We start from the raw sequence: 18,721 nt of genomic DNA on the forward strand, positions 1-18,721 counted from the left end.
ATAATAATCTACATATTCCTGTTGTTTCTCCTTCATTACCATACACAGACCAACTACTGGGGAGGAGGAAATCTCATTTTTAGACAAAAATATCTCTTTTCTCTTGAAGAAATATTTGTCAGTTATTTCTGAAGATAAAACAACATTCTGCCCACATTCTGGAAAAGAATTGGCCACAGGGTACTTCTAATAATAAAGAAAAAAATGGGTAAAATAAAGAATTGGAAAAAACTGCTTTTCCAGATAAATACTAAGCTCTGTATTTTTCTGAGATCAGACTGAGTGAAGAAACTGGCACATTTAGTGTTAGACATATATTTTCCACACCAAATAGTGGAAGGTGACTGAGTCCACAATATCCCTGCATATTTTATCATAATCATGAGGCTGCACACCAGCCTTCTCCATGGGAAGCTCTCCCTGAACCACTGACACTGCCTGCTGAGGGAGGTGACACTTTCCATCAGCCAAGGAGCATCGATCTGGCTCAGCATTTTAAAGTCCCTGATGAGTTTACATTACCTTTCTGCTGGAGTCCTTTTATTTGCATCCACTGCCTGTGCTTTTACCCCTGCTGCTGCTCAGCTCAAACACAGCTGTGCTAATACACCAAAGCCACACAGCTAATCCATATACCTCTCATCTATTTTCAGGTCTCATTTGGCAGATGGACGGGGGTGAGACCAGTGGGAACACAGAGGAGAGACAAAACCTTGAGGTGTGTCCTGGCCAAGGCTCCAAAGGACGCTGATTAAGCTTTAGTTTTGTGAGGATCACAGAATCTTTGAGGTTGGAAAAGACCTCCAAGATCATGGAGTCCAACCTTGGAACTATCACCAGTTTGTCAACCAGTGCCAAGTCAGTCACTTCTTGAACACTCCCAGGGATGGTGACTCCACTACCTCCCTGTGCAGCCCCTTCTGATGCTTAACCATCCTTTTCATGAAGAAATTATTCCTGATGTCCAACCTGAGCCTCCCTTGGCACAGCTCGAGGCCATTTCTCCTCATCCTGTCCCTTGTTCCCTGGGAAATGAGAGAAACCCCCACCTGGATACAACCTCCTGACAGGAAATTGTAGAGAGCAAGAAAATCCCTCTTTTTTTCTCCAGGTTAAACACCCCCAGCTCCCTCAGCCTTTCCTCAAGGACTGACTCTTCAAACCCTTCCCCAGCTCTGTTGACCTTCCCTGGGCCTGCTCCAATCCCTCCTGATCTGAGGGACCCAGAATTGGACACAGCACTTGAGGTGTGGCCTCACCAGTGCTGAGTACAGAGGAACAATCACTGCTGTCACAGACATCTTTTCATGAAAAATCCTTTCCTTAGGATTTTTTCCTCCTGAGAAGCTGAGAGGCCTCAGGAACAAAATGTAAACAATGGCTATCTGCTGCTGTGGAATGCAACAGGTGGATCTGTGATTGGTCTCATGTGGATGTTTATAATAAATGGCCAATCACAGCCCAACTGGCTCAGACTCTCTGAGACACAAACCTTAGTAATCATTCTTTCTTTTTCTATTCTTAGCAAGCCTTATGATGAAATCTTTTCTTCTATTCTTTTAGTATAGTGTTAATGTAATATATATAATAAAATAATAAATCAAGCCTTCTGAAACATGGAGTCAGATCCGCATCTCTTCCCTCATCCTAAGACCCCTGTGAACACCATCACACACTGCCATGGTCAAAAAAAGAAACTACACTTGGCTGAGTTTCACAAAAGGTTCTGAGCAATGCACACATTCTGAAATCACAGGTGTTTTTCCAAGAGGAGCTATGATAGCTCAGTTGTCCTGGATAAGTGTCACCATTGGCAACTCCATCCTGCCAACCGAAACGTGTGGATTGTGATGATGGGGATATTGCTCTCCTCCAGCCTCACGCTGTCATGCAGTAACAGTGCTCAGTCCAACATTCCTCAGAAGAATTTGGCTTTCTCCAAAAGAAATGTGAGCCCTTCCACCCTGACTTATTTTAAATGTTCCTGGTAGGTCTCATGAGTAATGTACCTACACAAAGAGATCTCAGAAAACGTACAGATTGTGCAGGAACGTAAATTTGACTGAGCAAGTGATGAATAGAATGCAGAGCAACATCCTCAAATTTTGGGCAAAGAATATATAATCATTCAGTGGTGTTTGCGAAACATGTCAGGCTCTGTCAGGAAGAAGGGTTATAAATAAATGTCAGGGAGATACTTTAATAATGCTATTTCATATACACTCAATAATGAACTTTAATTATTTCTTTGGGTTTCTTTCTTCTCTCACTGTAGCTGATGAGTCAAGCCCAGATGTGTAATGAAACTCATACTGGCATCACAGCATTTTCTTTAGAGGTGGCTGAAAGAGCTCTATGGATCAGCTGTCAAATCATTTCTCCTCCTGTGGGGTTTCCTTCATGCGTCTCACCCAGCATTTAATTCCTCCACATATGGTATGAGTGAATCATAGCACAAGGAATTTTCTTGATGGAAAAGATTTTGCAGACAAGCAGTCTTCTCACATCACTGGTCCTGAAATGAAGCCAAAGTCATCTTTATCATAGGCAGTGGAGGAACCTGCCAAGAGGAACCAGTTGCCATGGTGTGTAAGGCTATAACATCTACAACTTTGCATTCTGAAACTATGAGAACTAATTTAGAGCTTATCAGTAACCCCATCACCAAATATTTGCAGCAGAGAACGAGGAGATTGATTTGTTTCCTGCTGTGATGCTGGGAATTAACAGAGGATATCAAAAGGAAAGCTCTGAGGTGTTAGATGCAATGATGTGGATAAATATGAAATATCCCACCAATTCCTTGGCTTTTCAGTAGAAACTCAGGGAAATGAACAGAGGAAAGTGTCACATCACTCCTGTTGCAAAATGACTTCCTGTCAGCCTCTGCAATGACTACACAACTTTCTTGAAGAGGAAATCACATGTGATGAATCTCCCTGAAATTTCATTTTCCTTTCCACCTTTCCTGCTCTATGAGCAAGGAAAATGACAACACAACCTACTGAAAGAAAGAAGATGTTCCCCAAATCCCCTCACCATGAAGAGACCATGGCCCGATTCTTCTGCTGAGACAGGAGTGTTGAAACTCACTGAAGGGCCACACAAAAGTGTATGACTTCACTTACCAGGTCTACTCCCAGTCCCATCCCCAATATTCCATGATGAAACCCAGGAATAACATCAATTCTGCAGACTCTGCATGTAAAAAGTCCTTGCACTTGGCATCTACTCAACCTATTCCTCCTCATGAACACATCCAGACCACCAATTTCCATTTCCTTCTGGGAATCATGAAAAAAAAATAGAACAACAGAAACGGAACAAAAGCCCCAAGACAGAGGAAGGCAGAGAACCCTGGCAGGAGCTGTGTAATCGTGGAGGGATGAGCCTGTGCTGGAGCAATTTTACTGATGTGACTTAGACCCCATGGAAGGGCCCCACTCTGGAGGAGGATGAGGAGGAAAGAGCAGCAGGGACATCTTGTGATGAATGGTCCCATTTCCTACCCCATTCCCTCCAGGATGCTGGTGGGAAGGAGGGAGAACTCAGAAATGAGTTTTCCTGGGAAGATGGGAGAGGTATGGGAGAGATGTTTTAAGATTCTGTTTTATTTCTCATTATCCTACTCCGATTTAATTGGTAAGAAATTAAACTAATTTCTCCACACTGAGCCTGTTTTGCCTGTGACAGTAACTGGTGAGGGATTTCTCCTTGTTCTTATCTTGACCCATGAGCCTTTCACTACATTTTGTGTCCCCTGATCAGCTGAGGGGGTGACAGAGCAGCTTTGGTGGGCACTGATATCCAGTCAGGGGCAACATGCCACAAAAGGGGATGGATTCTTCCCCCTGTAGACAGAAACACTCCAGTTTGCAAAATGTTTGTGATATGCAGGGGCATCTACTAAAATTCAGCATTGGGAGGTTTCCCAACTCACCTCCTCTTTCGAGTCTTATTTTCAATCACCAGTTTGTAAACAAAGCTGTTCCAAATAAAGCAGTTCCAAAAATAGCCCACACAGCTCCATACCAGGCTTTCAAAACCCTTTGTTTTGGTGGTCAGTTAATAATTTGCAATGTTTTCCAACTCCTCACAGCACAGAAGAGGAAAAAACAGCACTGATGAGCTCTGAGACCTAAGAGGGTACAGGGGGAGAGTCAAGAAGGCAAAAGGATGATTAAAGGGATTTTGTGTGAACTCAAGTCTACAATGGGTCAGTGCCTGCAGGCCTGGAAGCAACAAGCAGTGTAAGGAGAAGAAAAAGGTTTTTCTAACACTGGATGTCATCAAGCTCAAAATGAAATGCACCTCAAAATAAACAGGATTGGTGTAGGACAAGAAAACAAATGACATTCTATCTATGAAGAATGCATATCTCTGTAAAGTGAGTCCTTTTGGGTAGAAACATATAAAAACTTATTAAAAAAATAAAAAAGCAGATGCCAAAATATTTAAATTAAAAATATGGTTCTCTATAAACAAAGAGCCCTTTCTCCCCTTTACTTTTGTGCATAACTCTCTCTCATACCCCACTTTTTCCAGGCTGGGACTGCCTGGCAGCTCTGACCAGGCAGGCAGGGGTCCAACAGATCACCACCATTTGCTGTCACCTTTACCTGCTCTCACACCCATGAGCTGAGGTTTCTTGCTCATTTAAATAATCTTGAACCTTTTAAACTCCAAAACAGCAAATTACCACTTCCCCATGCTACATCAGAAGTGTGTCACCCTCTGCCATTCATCAGATGGCATTACAGACCCTAATGTGCCTAAGGCAGATGTGCTGATGAGCAAGACCTGTGCTCACCTTTGGGTGCCAAAATTACATGAACTGGGTAGGGAGAGGACCTGCACAGCCCTGTGGAATTTACTAAAGACCAGAACCAGAGAAGCTGAGACTAAAAACTGCCAAACTTAGAGCAGATGTGACCTAAAGCTCAAATTCCTCCTCCCTAGGAGCCTCAGAAGTCATATATTTATACACAAAATCATTAATATTATACCTATTTAAATTCTATTTAATATGTTTGTTCTCCTTAGTACAGAGAGGGGACATGGAGCAGATTTCCACACCTGAGCAAGGTATTCTCTCTTCAGCAGACACACAAAACATCCTGATTCACCCCAACTCTTTACAGAGTTTATTCTCATCTCAGTGATTCATCAGGGCTTCCCTGACACCGTTTTCATCCGAGCAGCGTGAAACCCAGCTCCTGCATCCCACCGGTCCTGTGCCAGCAGATGGCACTCCAAAGCGTGCAGCATCCACAGATGCTGGAAAAGGTGTTATTTTGTTTTTTGTTTTTTTCCTGTGCCTGGCTCTTCACTGGTGTTTTTAATCATGTTTAAATATAGGGGTCAAGTTAGGAGCTCCCACCTCAGCTCCATCAAACTTCCCAGTGCTCAGCTTCCAGAAGATGTCACTATGTCCTGCTGCACATAAAAGCCACATTCCCATTCTCCTTCCTTAAATCATCCAACCAGTTACAAACTGCTGGGCACAGGAAGGGAGAAAACACCTTCCCCACTCACCAGAAATCAGCTGTGATTGCAAGAAGATGCTTTGATTTTTTAAATTTTTTTTTTTAATTTTTTTTTGCTGGGTGGTTTTTGGATTTTTTCAGGGCAATCATCTGTGTTTCTCAGCACATCACTGCTGAGCTCTGCATGTGAATGTAACCCAATACAGAAAGGAGAAGGGGAAGGGAAAATCCTTCCTAAAGCAAGAAACGTTGCAGATCAAGAGATTCAATTGTGTCAAGTGTAATATTGAGTCAAGGTTCTAGGAACCACCTCAATAGTTTTATCACATTCAGGACTTTACAGACTCAGTGAAGGTAGAAAATAAAACACTGAAACTTTTCATTTAATCCAAGTGAGGTGTGCAAACCTCAGCTCACAAAAAACCCACGGCTTGCATGGACTGGAAACAGAATCCATGGAAAACTGGGTTTATGGAAATAAACATTTATGGTTTCACCCAGTTTCTCCATACAGCCACTGTAGGTTTCTCCATGGCAGTCTTTGTGCCAAGGAAGACCTTGGGAACCTCCTGTCTGTGAATTTGGCTTTGGTAAGTTGCACAAAAGGGAGCAGAAGATCAACTTCCATTGCCCATGAGGAAGAACTTTCCTTGCTCTACCATTCCCAGCTCCCTTCCAGCATCTGGAGAAGACAGTGAGACAAGAGGTGAGATTGAGACCTTAGCAGGGAAAAACTCCTCTTGCACCAAAGCAAATTAATCCACTGGAGTGACCTAATGCTCATCCCAGGGTACCACGTGGTAGCACAGCTTTAATTACAACAAATAACAAAGGGGACAGTGCAGAGCTTTGCTGTGTTGTACTGCAGGGGACACAGCGAGATGCAGCCCTGTCAGCTCGCTGCTGAAGTGACAAACTGCCCATTTGAGCACCCACAGGAGGAGAAGATCTGTGGTGGCATGGCTGCATCACTTCTCCAGGATAAATCAAGAGCTTACAGGGATGAGCTGGGATGAGGGTGATGCTCAGCAGGTACCAACCTCACAATTTGGATTTGCTCCCAACAGTGGCAGTGATGAGCAACACTCATAACTCAGTTTTTCCATTCATAGAAACCACAGAATAACTCAAATTAGAGAGGAGCCCTGAGGACCATCAAGTCCCACACCTTGCCATTCTTAGCTACAATAGCACATCCAGGGAATTTTTTATCAGGGCTTGCTCATGGCTCTGAACCATCACCTTATTTCATATTTGGGACAATTGGGTGAAAAAGTCTCTTAAACTTAAGGGAATTGTTTGCTTCAGAGGCATCTTCGCAAACCAACAAGTTTGTGAGACTGCAGTGGAGAACTTCCATCTGTGTTTAGGTGAACACATTTATTTTATTTATCACACAGGCTGTTGCTATCAGCTCAGAAATAACTACTTGAAATGTTATCTGCACCACATGCCTTATCCTACAGATCCTGTTGTGTTTTATAATGACACTATATATAAATTATGTCTCTGATGTATGTCCAGCTTTATGAGTTAGCTCCAAAGGAATTTCCTGGATTATCATTAAAAGTGAGGATGAAACTCTGTAACAAACAAGTACATCACTGGAAGTACGTCACTTGGCAAAAACAACAAAAATATGGGTTACAGTTTTCAGCTAATGAACAGAATAAAGAATCAGAATTAAAAGTGTGACTCTGTGTTTCCTCATGTTTTTATAAATCAGAATTAATTGTGACCAATTCAAAGAGCCTGAGAAACCTGGTCTAGTGGAAAATGTTCCTATCCATGGCAAGAGGTTTGAATAAGATGGTTTTTAAAGTTTTTAAGGTCCCTTCCAACTCAAATAATTCCATGAGTCTATGATTTCATAGGTGAGATGAAATACAGGGAAGGTATCATTGCCTTCTACACAGGAATGAAAGGGGTTTAATATTATTAGGCTTTATGGTGGATATATTTTTGTTTATTTAGACCTTGAAAACAAATAAGATGTGCCCTACAAAGGTCAATAAATACCATTGTTGTCTTCACCCTGGTGCAGCAAGGGTTAATGTATTTCCAAACACATTTTTTGTGGGAAAATACCACTGCTGTCCCCATTTAATCATGTGATAAATGCAGCCATCAAAGTGGGTTTAGAAGAATACAATTTCCTTCCTTTCAATAATTCATCTCCACAGGGGGGTTTAAATGTATTAAATAACACTGCATTCACTTTGGAGCAAGGTGACACACTCGGTAAGATCTCACATTTGTTACTCCAGTTGCTGCATGTGATCTTTGCCAGGGCAAAAGTCAATTTAGACTCTTGCAGGGCACCTTAGGGAGGTGGGTTTGAAGGGAGGTGGATGGGGTTGTATGAGCAGTCCCCTCACCCCAGCAGATCCACTTTCACTGGGCAGAACTATATAATTATGCTTCTTTAAAAAAAATAGTCACATACAGAGGAGTCAAGCCCAAAAAGTGAACAAAATTCAAGCTTTTAATTCATGTTTTAATAATTATAGTACTGCCACTGTGGTCACACACATCCTGCAGACCCAGCCCACGTTTCATCAGCTCTGGGATCGTGGCCTGTGTGTGCTCTCCTCTCCAGCTGCTGTCACACAGATCTGACAGGGCTGCCAGAGGTGACCCTCACTGCCCAGAAAAGCTGCATGCAAGGACAAACCTCTCTGAGCAAGGTGAGTGTCCATCCAGCTGCCTCTGTATTTACACTTATATTTTATTTTTTATTTGTATTTATTTATATTGATGTAGGCATACATCAGTGCACATATATATTTATAGATATACAAATCTGTGCCAGCAGTGCTGACTGCAACCATGAACTGCCCACACTCACTGGGTAAAAAGCAATGCTCAGGAGGAAAAAGGATTCAGAATTCCTTGAGACCATGTCTGAATCTCATATAATAGGTGAGAAATGTTGGGGTTTTTTTTAATGAATCTGATGTGGCAGAGATGTGCATTTGCAGCATTCTTTAAATTTAGGAGCTGATGTTACTTAAGGGGGTAGAAAGGCTGGAAAGGATATGGAGTGACAAGATATGGGGGAATGGCTTTAAGCTGAAGGAGGGTAGATTTAGATTGGATGTTTGGAAGTAATTCCTCCCTGTGAGGGTGGGGAGGCCCTGGCACAGGTTGCTCAGAGAAGCTGTGGCTGCCCTATCACTGGAAACATTCCAGGCCAGTTTGGATGGAGCTTGGAGCAACTTGGGATGGTGGAAGGTGTTGCTGCCCATAGCAGGGAATTTTAAACAGATGATTTTTAATGTTCCTTCCAATCCAAACCATTCTGTGACTCCACAAGACACAAGCACACCAACCACCCAGGCAGCCACCACACGCAGTGGGTAAAAAATACATTACAGAGCTATCTCTGGCTATGGAAGAACAATAACATGGGCACCAGCTGAGTGATCTGTCCCAGCCTCTGGGCACAATATGGATTTTTTTCCCTGTCCAAGTGCTCTCTCTGCCATCAGCAGAGCTGGCTGATGGCCGTGTTTTCATCGCGTGGCCCCAAACGCCTCCACGCGACCCCGGTGTCACCGTTCCCCAGCAGGGGCTGTGCCAGCCTGGGGTGACAGCAAAGTGTCTCCCAGCACTTGGGAGCATAAAAGCGAGTGGTAGCAGGGCTGGGGGCGAGGCTGGCACATCCCAGACTAAACAAAGCTTTGGTTTGTGGCTGCAGCAGTGAGTCAGAGCCGGGCTAGAGGAGCCAGCGGAGCTGCTCTGGAGGAGGCTTCGTACAAAAGAGCCCCTTCCCTCTCCTTCATCCTCTGCCCACACACAAACCTCTGTCCTTTCTCACTCAAACAAAAAGGAAAAGTTAAAAAAAAATGAAAAAGAAGAAAAACACACAGGGAACAAACAAATGTAAAAAAAACCCTTAACTAACCAAAATCCAGCTGGCAAAAACTCATTTCTTTGCCTGGGTGCTGATAGAGGCAGCTGCAGTCTCTGGTTCTGTCAGCAGACACAGGCAAAAGTGGGCTGGTCCCTTGAAAGGCACTTAGTAGAGGATTGCCAAGGAAAATGCATAATGTTCAAGTTGTTCAGGCAATTTAGGAAATGGCAAGCTCCCCCTAAACCTGATAATACACATTCCTTTTTTATAAATGTTTGGTCTTTTCTTCTCTTTTATGGTAAGGAGATTAGAATGTTACTGGAAGCTCATACCTCCAGCTTTTGACAATTCCTTCAATAACAGCTACAGTAGCATTTGGGGTAGTTATTATATGTTTTTACTGAAGACCAGAGCATTCCTGGTGTCCCATAAAACCTGCCACCAGCAGCATCCAGAACCTGGATGTTCTCCCAAAGGCTTTGGTGCAGGAGTCTTCATTTAAAGTTTTACAGCTGAAAAATGCTGCCTCCCTGACAAAAGGGGAGCTTAATGGTTACTTAGAGAAGTTCTGTGCCTATAAAGCCCACTGGAAATTTTTTTTCAAGATCGTGGGCATGATGAGAAGAAAAGACCTTCCCTTCCCAGACACACTGGAAGCAGAGCAAGAATACTTTGGGACATTCAGAATAGATTCCACCTCCCTTGAAAACACAGGGAACAAATTAAAAGATTATGTGTGAATCTATTTCCATCCACTTATTAAATCCCTTTATGAGAACCTACTTCTCTACCCCCAAAGAGGCAGAAAAAGAAAAGAAAATATTTAAATTTTCTCAAGAAAATTGCTTTAATGACTGCCTTGAAAAAAAACCAAACCCTTTAAAACCAAACAAAAGCCCACACTTGAGTAAAGTCAAGAAAAAAATAACTGTGTGATTTAAATGCTCCATATTGACAACCCTAGGAACAGGGGAGTGGGTTGATTACAATATGGCTTTTAAAGGATGCACAGTCATTTAAAACAAAGTTGACATTATTGAAATAACACTTTTTACAGAAGTAGCTGCATCCCAAACGACCTTGAAAAGACACAGCAATTACTACCACACATGCAAGATAAATTATTACCAAAGCTAAGGCTTGATTTCCTGAGATACAGCAGCCAGACTGGAACATTAGGAACTGGGATGAGTTCTGAGATAAGATGGTAGAGTCAATAAGACAAATGTGTAAATAAAAAGCTCCATTTGTCGGGGCAAAAGCTGCATTTTGATTGTGAGAAATTGGAGTTTTGCATTTCAGGGAAATACACACCATGTCCTCTCACAAATGTGGAAGCTGGTTTCAAATATGAGGAGCATCAGGAGCATCCACTGCTTTAAAAACTCATCATTAATTATTGTTCAAAATAAGCTGTTGGTGTTGGCTTAGCCTGTGAGATCCTCAGGGTGGCACAGTCTTGTAGCTGTGCTTATACAACACCTACCATGACAAAGGCCTGGTAAAAATAGAAGCCCAAATAACCAAAGTCATTACACACTCACGTAGATATATGCAGTTTATGCAGACATTACTGCCAAAAAAAGTTATTCTTCCATAAAGCCAAGGACTGGATCTTGCTGCCCCCAAAATGAGAATTTTACTCTAATCACATAAAAAGAACAACTTCATAATCACAGGAAGAAAGGGAGAAATGATGCTTCCTGTGGGAAGGAAGTCCATTTAAAGGCAGAATAAACTGATGCAGTCAGGAGGGGAAAAAAAAAAAAAGCAGCTTGTATATGCAAATAGACATTTATTACCCATCTTTGTACTCCTAAGAAATATAATTTACTGACCTTTGAGAGATGGGTCAAATAGGCCCACAGAATAAGAAACAATGGCATCTTTTTGGCAACTGCCATGTTCCAAAGCAGTAATTATCCTTTCCTCTCTCCGTGAGCAGCAGGAAATGAAGAGGGATGCCATTACACCATGACAATTACTGTAATTTTAATTTCTAAATATTGCTAGGAAAGTTTCCTCAAAAAAAAAAAAAAAAAAGTCTGTTCAGATTTTTTATGTGGTTTTAGATAAAAACTCATTTCCCAGCTAACACAGAGCTGTGCTTCCCCTCCTCCCACTCCCTTGGGGGAACCACCCACAAAGTCTGCAGGGTGAGAAAAACCCACTTTCCTCCCCATTAGTGGAGAAGAGAGAATTGCAGAGAATCACAGAGTGGTTTAGGTTGGGAGGGACCTTCAAGATCATCTTGTCCAACCCCTGCCATGGGCAGGACCACCTTCCACTACCCCAGGTTGCTCCAAGCCCCATCACTTGAACTTGTTCAACCATGGGCACAAAAACAGATTCTATCAGAAGCTGATGATGTTGGATGCACAATAATTATTTTTTAAAAAATTTAAAAATAAGGATTCTTTTCATCTCCTGTGCTCAGAGACATTATTTGCTCTATTGTGGATTTTCCACAGTCTACCATTAATTATTTTAATACTATGGATGATCAATTCTGTGTTATTAGAATATCATATTATATCCAGTTGTTGCACTGTGGGATGGATTTCACCCTAGAGGACACATCTGGTCAGCTGTCCAGCCTCTCCCTCACTGACCACCCTGTCCCAGGCTCCAGGGGACACCTGAAACCCTCCCACTGCTACACTGGACTCTGTCTGAGAGGAGGAGTTTGCACCTTTGTGCGTCTGTTCAGGGGGAGAGGTGGGATTTGAAGCCCATCTGCCCCAAAAATAACCAGGAGCAGAGATATCCCCAAATCTCTGCTGTAGGCTGCACCAGCAATTCCCATAAATTGGAAATACCTTTCAAAATTCCCCTTAATGAGCCTTTTGAGGTCTCATTTTGTCACCAGTAGGTGAAGACTTAAAATTACTTTCACAGACTCAAGGGAAAGGGCTTTTTTTCTCTTTTTTTATTAATTGTTGCCACAAGGCACGTTCAACAATCATCATTTAGTGTAGTAAAAAGTTGTGTCTTCCAATATATGCACCTATAGAACTCCATTGATTTGTCTATACACAAACACATTCCTACAAACATATATTTGATTAAGAATTTATATAACTTCAGGCTTCAAAGAGTTTTGGATCAATGCCTTTATTTTGCCTTTATAAACAAATAAACTCAATTAAAGAGTACTTACAACAAACCACAATGGGCAGGAAACTAATTTTCCCAAGGCTTGCCATGGCAATTTTTACCTGTTACATGGGTCTAGGGAATCAATTACTCCCTAAAGGGAAATTATTAGGGCTTGTGTTACCCAAAATCTCACCTTTCCCACTCACCAGTGAGAGAAAAGTATAGGGACAGGCATCCAGAAAAACAAGTATTCTTCAGACCTCTTACAATTTGCTGTAATAAATTAAAGTATAAATAAAAGAGAACAAAGCCCTGCAGGCAGGCAGTGTTTGAATCAAGGCTGGATCTGCACCAAGCCACTGTGCAGCTTCACAAGGCCCATAAATCAGCTCTCCTGAACATATGTAGTATTTTGCATTACTCTATAGGGTGTTAACTTTAATGCCTTAATATATTCACATAGTGGTCAGGTTACAGTTCCTGTGGGAACCATAAATCTCTATGTCCTGGCCAATCTGCTGCTGGAAAAATAATAATAATAAGTTAAAACTATCCACTGCACCACATTGCCTTCAGCAGGTTTTACACCTTTAATTTTCTTTCTTTCAGTACTTGAGGGAGGAAGAAGAGAAGATGTGTGAAGCTGCAGACGTACAGGGAGGCTGAAGCAGATGCGAATTAATTTTCATCCCTTTTATGCACAAAGGCTTGTGTGTCCCCAGCCCAAGAAAATGTCACTGCATGAAAGATTTGCTCTTGGGTGTGATCAAACCTTTTTCTGAGTCAGAGCCCTCTCAGCCAGGACATGCTACAACCCCCTTTTTCATAATGCACCAAAACCTCTTCACCTGCAAGCAACAGCTACAAGGAGAAACAACCTGAGCTGATCCAGTTTAACCCAATTTCTGCTGATTCTGCCTGACCCCCACCAAACTGATCCTGCCACAATCTCCCAGTGGTTGGAGATTTAAGTCAGGAATTGGATTGGTTGGATTCCTATCTGGTTTAAGGCAAGGGGGGTGTCTCTGTCCCATTCTTCCTCCAGCCTCCTTTTGCTCCAACCCCACCATTACTCACTTAAAAATTGGAGTATTTTTAGTCTGGCATACTATTTTTTCCTTTCCTATATTAAAATTCTGCTTCCAAAGAAAGTTGGTTTTGGAGTCATCAAGCAATTTCAACACACCAAAAAATCTGGTTTCATCCAGGCTTGCTCCCAATGCCAACAATTGGCAGTAATTAGCATTTTTCACTCTGTTTGTGTTGTTATTATATTTCTAGAGTCCCAGCTCTCAGCTGTCCACTTAACTACATCAGGTCCCTGATGTGTTATCATGTTGTTTACCTTGTTGTATTTCATATTTCTAGAGTCCCATACTGTCACAATCATATTTCTAAAGTCCCGTACCTTCTCAGTGATATTTTTTGGGGGCAGTTCTTCAAAGCACAGATTTCTTCTCCTGCTTGTTGTTGTTTCTCAATCAGGGCTCCTTCCAGGCTCTCCCTGACTAGCCAAGCCCACCCCCTTTTATCACAGTTATCTTCACTAGCTACAGTTGCAGCCCAATTAAGGACATCGCAGCTGCAGCCCATCAAAAACAACCAGGACTTATCAGGGCAAGGCCTATATACAGATATTCAAATACAATACAGATATTTAAATACAATACAGATATTTTACTAGGACTCCTACTATATGTTTGCACTGGTTAATGGCCAGCAGTGTCCTCAATCCTAATGGCCATGGTAGTACCAGACTTGGTAGTCCAGGCAAGGACAGAGCTGTTCCCTTCCCTGCAACCCACTCCACCAACAGCAGTCAAACCAAAATTGGTTAAAAACCCAAGAAGTGATGCAATACAGATGGCATGAAAACAAATCAAAGTTAATTTGCACAAAATGACCCAATAAATATTTAATGTATGTAGGATTTGACCACAGTTATAAGATGTGTTATTTATGCCCCTGCTCAGCACAGATCACCAGCTGGTGGACAAATCCAGACTGTTAATTTTTATAAACACAGAGCTGAAAAGCAACATCTGTGCACAATCTCTCCACAGGTAGCAGTGGGAACCCTCACTCTGGATAAAGGAATTCATCAGCCCTTTGGTACCTTAATTTCATTTCACTGACACACCTACACCAACTAAGCAGCAAGGTCTAAGGCAGAATTGTGATTGCTTGAAACTTAGTTAATATTAAAGCTTTGGTGCATTGATCTGCACTAATTATGGGGTTTTCAGTGGTACCATTTCACTCTTTTTTACAGAGAATGAAAAATTCAAAGTTACAAAGTTTCTTACATACATTAAGGAAGTTGTAGAAAACCAGGTGGCACAAGGTAGGGAGAGAAAAGTCATTAGGAAAGCAGAAAACCTGCTGACTGTCCCTTGAATGATAAAAAGTATCAAAAATATCAGAAATTATCACTGAAATTAGACATAGAGTTCTGGGTTTCGGTGGCACAGTACCATCTGAAAATGCCTACAAGTTTTTAGCATGTAGGATTTGAAAGGACAACTTAATCTCTGTTGGACCCTTACTTCAGCCAAAGGATCTCCTGGCATCCAAACTCTCTTGGAAATTTGTGGAGATTTCTTAAACACACACACACACACACACAGACATACAGATATTGAATCTATAGTATTTTGCATTACTATTTATGAAAGACTACACATTTTTCTGTATCTATACATATAGACTTACACTAAAATATCTTTATAGTCTTAATAATTTGCATATGTTGATAGGCACACATGCATCTAATTATATTTATTACATATATTCACATACATGTACATATAAATTAAATATGTGCATCATATATGGAGTAATCAGAGTATATATGAATATGTATACACAAATTAGAATAAATACATATACTCTGATTCTATATAGTATTTATTCATTGAAAATTTTCCTAATTTGGGCTAAAAAAGAAGAAAAAAGGCTCAGTTTGCATATGTATATAGTAGTTAACCACAGTGCAATGTAGACAAAGAAAGCAGAATACATAATCCCTCTTAAAACTGGGGACAGGTTTGATGAAAACTCTTCTTAATTTCTTCTATGAAATTGTCCTTGGAATGTGATTTTACCACACCTACAGGCCCAGCTTCCAAGAAAAGGGGGTGTAGGACTGCTTTTTGATATATTTCATAGCAGACAAAACTCCCCTCAAGAATGGAAAAACAGCCCCACAAGGACAGAAAAGCAGAGAATAATTAAATAAGTTAAGTCTTACATAAATCTTTTTTCCTGAGTCCTGTTATCTTCCACCTCCAAAGACATCACACATCTCTATTGGAAAATCACTTCACTGGCTTCAATGTGGGCAGTGGAGGAGCTCCAATCTCTTCAGCATCATTAATGGGGTTAGAAAACAGCTTTTTTTTATCACTTTATTTACTTCCAAACACAGAGACACACGTGAACTTACCTGTTTGGTGCTTCTCTGCCCAGTAGGAAGCAAAGATTTGGATTTCTCTGCTATTTTCTGTTAAAAGGAAAAGAAAAAAAAAATCAGAGGGAAAATGGCTGAGAAGAGTCCAAATATTTAGGGAAAGAGTCATATGAAGCTATTTTCTTCTACTTTCTAAAGAAAAGGACACAGAGAAATCTCTTACTCTTTAGAAAAAAAACAAGGCAGTATAAAAGCATTGAAAACTTCAGTCTTGCAGGCATTAAAAGTCTTCAAAGCTTCCAGAATGACAAGGTTATCAAAACTGAAACAGGCATTTAGGGAATGACAGCCAGGACGTGGATAAGTAGCAATTTATCACTCAGATTGTTTTCCTGAGGCAGCCGGGCATTCACAAACTGCAGTGGTTAATTTTGGCACTTCTGAATTGATGACAGTTTTTAAAATAAAAGAAATCCAATCCTGTACAGTTCACATGGACTGTACTCATGAACATTAGGGGGAAAAAAAGGCATTAAAAAGATGTGTGTGTCTGTATATGGGGGTGGAGCTCTTTACCCAAATAAGTCCAACTTCACATTTAACACATAAAATAATTTTATTTAAAGACCCCCACACTCAGTTTCTTGAATAGAGCAGGTAAATAATTTAAAATATGAGGCAGCACTAGAGATGATGCAATTCTATTACACAACAGACACGCTGTTGAACTGCAATTTTATGTACACCTATTTATTTATTTAATTTTTAAGGCACAGGCAGCAAGTGCTGGGAAATCAATCAGTCCAGAGTGTTTCTAATAGAGACACATTATTAAGTGCATGTTGCCAGCCAAATTTCATTACACCTCTATAATTACAATATATCCTTCCCATTGTTGCAGGCATGCGTCAGACTCATTAAAGTGATATAGCAAAGCCACCAGAGTTTGTCCAGGTTGTCTTTTCATTAATCCAGATATATCTCCTAACTTGCACTGCCAGGGAAGGAGGCAGTTTGGGGATGCTAAATTCAAGTCATTACTACAGTGTTTAAAAGCAAAGCAAATCTGCTCATCAGCAGAGCCTCCCCAGGGTAAGGAGGGTGAGCAAGAAGCAAATTAAGGTACTGGAGTTCAGGTTTTGTTTGTTTTATTAAATAGCTTGATCTTGGTGACAGATCCCTGTTGGAAAAATGTTCCATAGCATTCCAACAGATCCCAACCACAAGATGTGCCTGGAAACTTTCTGGCACAGCCAAACAGCAAAGCAGGGCCAGAAGCTGGGGTAACATTTGAATTATCCGTGCTGCCTGCACATTTTCTGCAAGCAGAGAAGGTGAACTGTGCAATCCCCTCTCCCCTGAGAGTGGAGGCACACAAAAATAATGGTGGAGGCACACCAAAATAATGTCATGGCTAAGCCAGGGGAAATCCTTTCCCCTGAACTCAGCACTGGGGAGGGCACACCTCAAACCCTGGGGTCAGTTTTGAGCCATCCACAATGAGAAGGGAATTGAGGGGCTGGAGGAGAGAATGGAGCTGGGGAAGGGGCTGCAGGACAGATCTGAGCAGGAGCAGCTGAGGGAGCTGGGGAGGCTCAGCCTGGAGAAAAGGAGGCTCAAGGGAGACCTCAGTCTCCCCAACTCCCTGACAGGAGGGTGTAACCAGGTGAGGATCAATGTCCTCTCCCAGGGAACAAGGGACAGGACAAGAGGAAAAGGCCTCAAGCTGCCCCAGGGGAGGTTTAGATTGGATATTTGGGATTATTTCTGCAGAGAAAAGCTTGTCAAGCACTGGAACAGGCTGTCCAGGGAAGTGGTGGAGACATCACCCCTGCAAGTGTTCAATAAATGTGTGGATGTGGCCCTTAGGGACATGGCTCAGGTGCATGGTTGGATCTGATGATCTTAAAAGCTTTTTCAAACCTTAATTCTATGACACTAGAATTTCTTGCTGATAAAGAAAGAAAATAGGGAGGAAACCATGCATTAGCAGCCCTGTGGAGATGCTCCAGGCTCTGAGGAATTACATTTAACACATTCCCAGATTCCCAGATGGAAGCAGAAGGGACACTCACTTTCTGCACAGCTCCGTATCTCTGGATGGCATCTGAGAGTTGGTTCTTCAGCCTGTCCAGCTGAAGCCTTTCTTGCTGTATTGGGGAAAAAAAAAAGGCTTATTAGCAGGTCTGTCAGAGATAAATCCTATAGTAGGCTCTGTCTGTGACCACGGGAAATTGTCCTGGTGGGAGACACCAAATAAATGAGGTGGGCACCAATGATATCCTAAAAGAATCAGTCACACCAGGGCTGCCAGGATGCAACAGGATTTTATTTTAGGAAATGTGATGCTTTAGTCTTGCAGGCCAGGTTAAATTTAAAAAAAATGCCACTTTGGATATTCAAGATAGCACTGGAGAAAATACCTGAAGGGATCTTTCTATAAAAAGTTATTTTTCCACAGGATAAGTCATGATAGAGTTGATCACCTCATTTGGGAAATTTATTGGACTTGAAAAGTCAAACAGCCACAATATCCCCTCTCCTTGGTCTGACTGTGAGAAACCAGCTTATCTTCATGTTTTCCAAAACATGAACCCAAATGTCACTGCCTTTATGGCTGGAGCTTGCTCCTGCAAGGTTTTAATCTATGTTTTAAGAAAACCCTAGTGTTTAAAAAATCCTCTAGTGATAGAACTTCTGTTCTTGGAAGGAAGAAGACAGCTTGATGTATCTAACATGCTTCCAAATCTCTGCTCTCAGAGGGAATGACCAAACCCAAGCAGTTCTCCTGGAACTGTTCTACACCCTGGATTTGAGATTTCACATATGCAAGAGCTCACATGTCCAGATTTTACAGAGGAAAATGCTTCA

The 18,721-nt window shown here is 41.7% G+C and overlaps 1 protein-coding gene across 7 annotated transcripts in view; it reads right to left on the minus strand.

Annotated features, from left to right (window-relative positions):
* The window catches only part of TSNARE1 (t-SNARE domain containing 1), a 471,893-nt gene that overhangs the window by 236,191 nt on the left and 216,981 nt on the right, over positions 1 to 18,721 (minus strand). For all 7 annotated transcript variants that reach the window (XM_064703638.1, XM_064703641.1, XM_064703642.1 and 4 more), the window contains 2 exons: positions 17,926 to 18,000; positions 15,887 to 15,943 (listed from right to left, as the gene is read on the minus strand). In XM_064703638.1, the coding sequence (XP_064559708.1) occupies positions 15,887 to 15,943; positions 17,926 to 18,000 (132 nt within the window). The remainder of the gene's footprint in view (positions 1 to 15,886; positions 15,944 to 17,925; positions 18,001 to 18,721) is intronic.

The sequence above is a fragment of the Zonotrichia leucophrys genome, chromosome 2 (genome assembly GCF_028769735.1).
Source record: "Zonotrichia leucophrys gambelii isolate GWCS_2022_RI chromosome 2, RI_Zleu_2.0, whole genome shotgun sequence".
Classification (NCBI taxonomy): Eukaryota; Metazoa; Chordata; class Aves; order Passeriformes; family Passerellidae; genus Zonotrichia; species Zonotrichia leucophrys.